Source organism: Haematobia irritans, chromosome 1, assembly GCF_050003625.1.
Source record: "Haematobia irritans isolate KBUSLIRL chromosome 1, ASM5000362v1, whole genome shotgun sequence".
NCBI classification, from domain to species: Eukaryota; Metazoa; Arthropoda; class Insecta; order Diptera; family Muscidae; genus Haematobia; species Haematobia irritans.
Genome location: NC_134397.1, coordinates 36,568,434 through 36,572,455, shown reverse-complemented (window position 1 = coordinate 36,572,455; position 4,022 = coordinate 36,568,434). Strand labels below are relative to the sequence as shown.

At 33.8% G+C, this 4,022-nt stretch overlaps 1 protein-coding gene across 1 annotated transcript; it reads right to left on the bottom strand.

Annotated features, from left to right (window-relative positions):
* Positions 1-239: 239 nt before the first annotated feature.
* On the bottom strand, positions 240-2,427 carry ort (glycine receptor ora transientless). The gene is made up of 4 exons (XM_075309755.1): positions 2,357-2,427; positions 1,835-2,289; positions 1,151-1,761; positions 240-795 (listed from the first exon to the last, which is right to left on the bottom strand). Exons 1-4 carry the CDS (start codon positions 2,425-2,427, stop codon positions 517-519), a joined length of 1,416 nt encoding a protein of 471 aa, XP_075165870.1. The 3' UTR covers positions 240-516.
* Positions 2,428-4,022: the final 1,595 nt, after the last annotated feature.

The window sequence follows — 4,022 nt, the reverse complement described above, 5'->3', positions numbered from 1 at the left end:
AAATCTGATTCAATTGTATTGTCTTTAATCAAAGAAATGATGGTATCAATTAAAAAATTAATTGAAAGTCAATTAAAAAATTAATTGACCCAATTAAAAAATTAATTGACACTATTAATTTGTGTGATTGATTTTTGTTTCAATTAAAAAATTTGTTGAAACAATTAAATTTTTAATTGAATATTTTTTAAAACTCCATTAAGATTTTAATTGGAAACATTTTCGTGGAATTATTTTCTGTGCGTTGACTTAATTGATTTAATGTTTCTAGTTTGATAAAAAAAAAGTTAATAGTATCAATTAATTTTTTCACTGAAAAAGTTTACAACTTCAATCAACTTTTTAATTGGGAATATTTTGGTTATATTTTTTCTGTGTATGTATGTCATAATGATACAGTGTAAATAGCTTGAAGATATTTTTTTCTGGTTTATCAATAAAATAGTTTACCACAATTTTTCCCTACTATTCCTAATTCGTGTGTAATATCTTAAATAATAGTGTCCAACGTTCACCTTAAAGATATTCATAAAATACAATCCAATAGATGCCATTTAAACTGGCAAATAACGCAGGAAATAGGACGCGTGATGTCCGATCGATATAAATAGCACGTTTGAGACGTTCTTGCTGTGGTGTCAACTTGGGTTTTGGAGGTTCTGGTGATGGGGGTTTTGGTGGTGGTGGTGGAGCAATGGTTGGTGTTAATATAATCCGTGATTCTTGACGAGGTATCCAAGGCCCATCAGCGTCGAGTGGTGGTCGCATTACACGTCGAGTGTGTGTATGGGGAATCTGAAAGGACACATTCTGACATTTAATTTTTGTGAAATATAATTAAAATTCAAAAAAATATTTATGGTTTTTTATGAAGTGCTGTACAACAATAGAAAATGATACTGCCTCAAACATTTTGGTTATATCTACTATACATCATATACAGTGAAACCTCCCAGAAGTGGACTCCCACGGTTATCTACATTTTATCCACATTTGGGAGTTGTCCACTTTCGAGACGGTAATTTTACTGTAGTAATATAACAAACGTTTTATGAAAATTTTCCACGTTTGAGAGGTGTACGCTTTTCAGAGTGAGAGGTTTCACTGTATATAGTGATAATTTTGACCTAATTAATATTCCTATACTCACTCTCTTATTTCGTGTCATTTCATCAAAAATCTTTTCAATTTTTTCATCTGTCAGTGGTGGTTTGGGTGCAGGCTCCGGTTCTGGTTTCTTTTCCGGTTCCTTTTTCTCATCTTCTGGTTTTGGTTTAGGCGGATATGCTATAGGCTTAGGTATAGGGGTATCACTCAGGACAATATTAATTAGGCAATATTCCATAAGAGCCATAAACACGAATACCGTACACACCGACATAAAAGCATCCACCGCCTTCAGATAGGAAACGGGTGGTAACGAGGATTGTGATTTCGCATGTTGCGTTGATAAAGTAAGTAAAGATGTTACACCAAGTGTGACACGAGCTGGTGCCGCTTCAGGTTTAATCCAAAATGATACCCATGACATTATGACAATCATACAAGTGGGTATATAGGTATTGAAGACATAGTAGACCAAGCGTCTTTTTAGAGTGAACACCACTTCGAGGCAGGTAAAATTACCGGTTGAATAGACTTGTGTACAATCGGCTGTCTCATTGCGTATCAAAGCCACTTGAGGCAATTCAATATTCTCATCCACCACCAAAGGTGTGGTGGGATCCCATTGAAAGATCATATCATCTGTGGTATGAGATACTGCGAAAAGAGAGAAATATTTTATCTTAGTTTGGATCTACAAATTTCTTTCTTTCGTTTGCCCAAAACTTACAACTCTCCATTTGTAGTTTACACTCTTGGGTATCATGTGGATATATGGCGAAATTCATAATACACGATAGCTTCAGTGTCAATTTCACCATATACAATATCGTCTTATCTTTGTATAACCACATATAATGATTGGGTATCGTCATTGTCTGGAATGTTACAGATTTGGCATTTTTGAAAAATGAATCGGGACGCCAAACATTTTTCAACCAATCCACTTCGAGCAGACGATATTCGGTTGTCATATTTTCCGGTAAACGCAAACGATGATCTTTCCACGTTTGTGCAAAGAATATATCGGCCACATAGGTCATGGAGTTCTCATCGATGGAATCCAAACCCATGACGGTAACATGAAAATATACTATGCATGGTTGTCCTTCTTTTTTGGGCGGACGCATTTTATCATAACGTTTTATGTCTTCGGGTAAAATATCTGTAATAGCTAAACTATGTCTGAAATTGAATTTATATTTTTGTTAAATTAGATTGCAGCCTGCTGTATTAGAGAGATGAAACTTACTGAAATTCGCCTTTAGCAAAATGTTCCAGACTTATTGAAAGTAGTACAAAAAGGACAATTTGGGCACTCATTGCTGTAATAAGAATAAAATTTAGATTAAAAATGAAAAAAGTACACAGTACAAGAAACTAAATAGACTTCAATTAAAAGTTTTATATGAAATTGGAAATAAAGGCTGGTTAAATTGTAAGGGCCGATGTTGAATGTGAACCACACCTAAACGCCAATTTTTTCCGAATTTTATTTGACATTTCTCTATTTCAGACTTACTCAATTTGAACCATGCACGTCGTGAACGGGCAGAATGGTTCCAAGAAATGGCAACAGTGGATGATCAATTTTCGAAGAAAATCATCTTCAGTGATGAGGCACATTTTCACCTCAGTGGATTCGTCAATAAACAGAATTGCCGCATTTGGGCGAATGAGAATCCAAGAGTGATTGTCGAAAAACCAATGCACCCACAAAGAGTGACTGTTTGGTGCGGTTTATGGGCTGGCGGCATCATCGGGCCGTATTTTTTCAAAAATGAGGCCGGTCAGGCAGTTACTGTGAATGGTGTTCGCTATCGTGAGATGATAACGAACTTTTTATGGCCCCAATTGGAAGATATGGATGTGGACGATATGTGGTTTCAGCAGGACGGTGCCACTTGTCACTTGCCACACAGCTAACGAAACAATGGCTCTTTTGCGCAACAAATTCAATGGCCGTGTTAACTCACGTAATGGCGATGTCAATTGGCCGTCATGATCATGTGATTTGACACCGTTGGACTTTTTTCTTTGGGGTTATTTGAAAGAAAAGGGGTACGTCGATAAGCCAGCAACAATTCAAGGGCTAAAGGATGAGATAATTAGGCACATTAACGGCATAGAACCTCCATTATGCCTCAGCGTCATCGAAAATTTGGACCATCGGATGAAGGTGTGCCACCGAGGTCGCGGCGCCCATTTGGCCGATATTTTGTTCCATACATAATTGAGTAATACCAATATATCATAATAAAATAAAATTACAATAATTTCCTAAATAGTTTGTGTTTTATTCAAAATCAACATCGGCCCTTGAAATTTTAACCACCCTTTAGATATAAAATTTTGACAAAATTTTCTATAGAAATAAAATTTTGACAAAATTTTCTATAAAAATAACATTTTGACAAAATTTTCTATAGAAATAAAAATTTGACACAATTTTCTATAGAAATAACATTTTAACAGATTTCTATAGAAATAAAATTTTAACTAAATTTTTCTATAGAAATCAACTTTTTACAAAATTTTCTATAGAAATAAAAATTTGAGATAATTTTCTATAGAAATTAAATTTTGACAAAATTTTCTATAGAAATAAAATTTTGACAAAATGTTGTATAGAAATAAAATTTTGACAAAATTTTTGTATAGAAATAAAATTTGACAACATTTTCTATAGAAATAAAAATTGGACAACATTTTTTATGGAAATAAAATTTTGACAATTTTTTTTTATAGAAATACATTTTTGACAAAATACTTGACGAATATGTACTTCTATATACTCAAGTAATAAAATAGGGTGGTATGAAGGTCACTACTATATTTATGGGCTATATCAAATCAGTAAGGAACACTGATGAGAGGGCAACATTTAGGGCCGAGACATCAGCAAATGTTTAAACAAT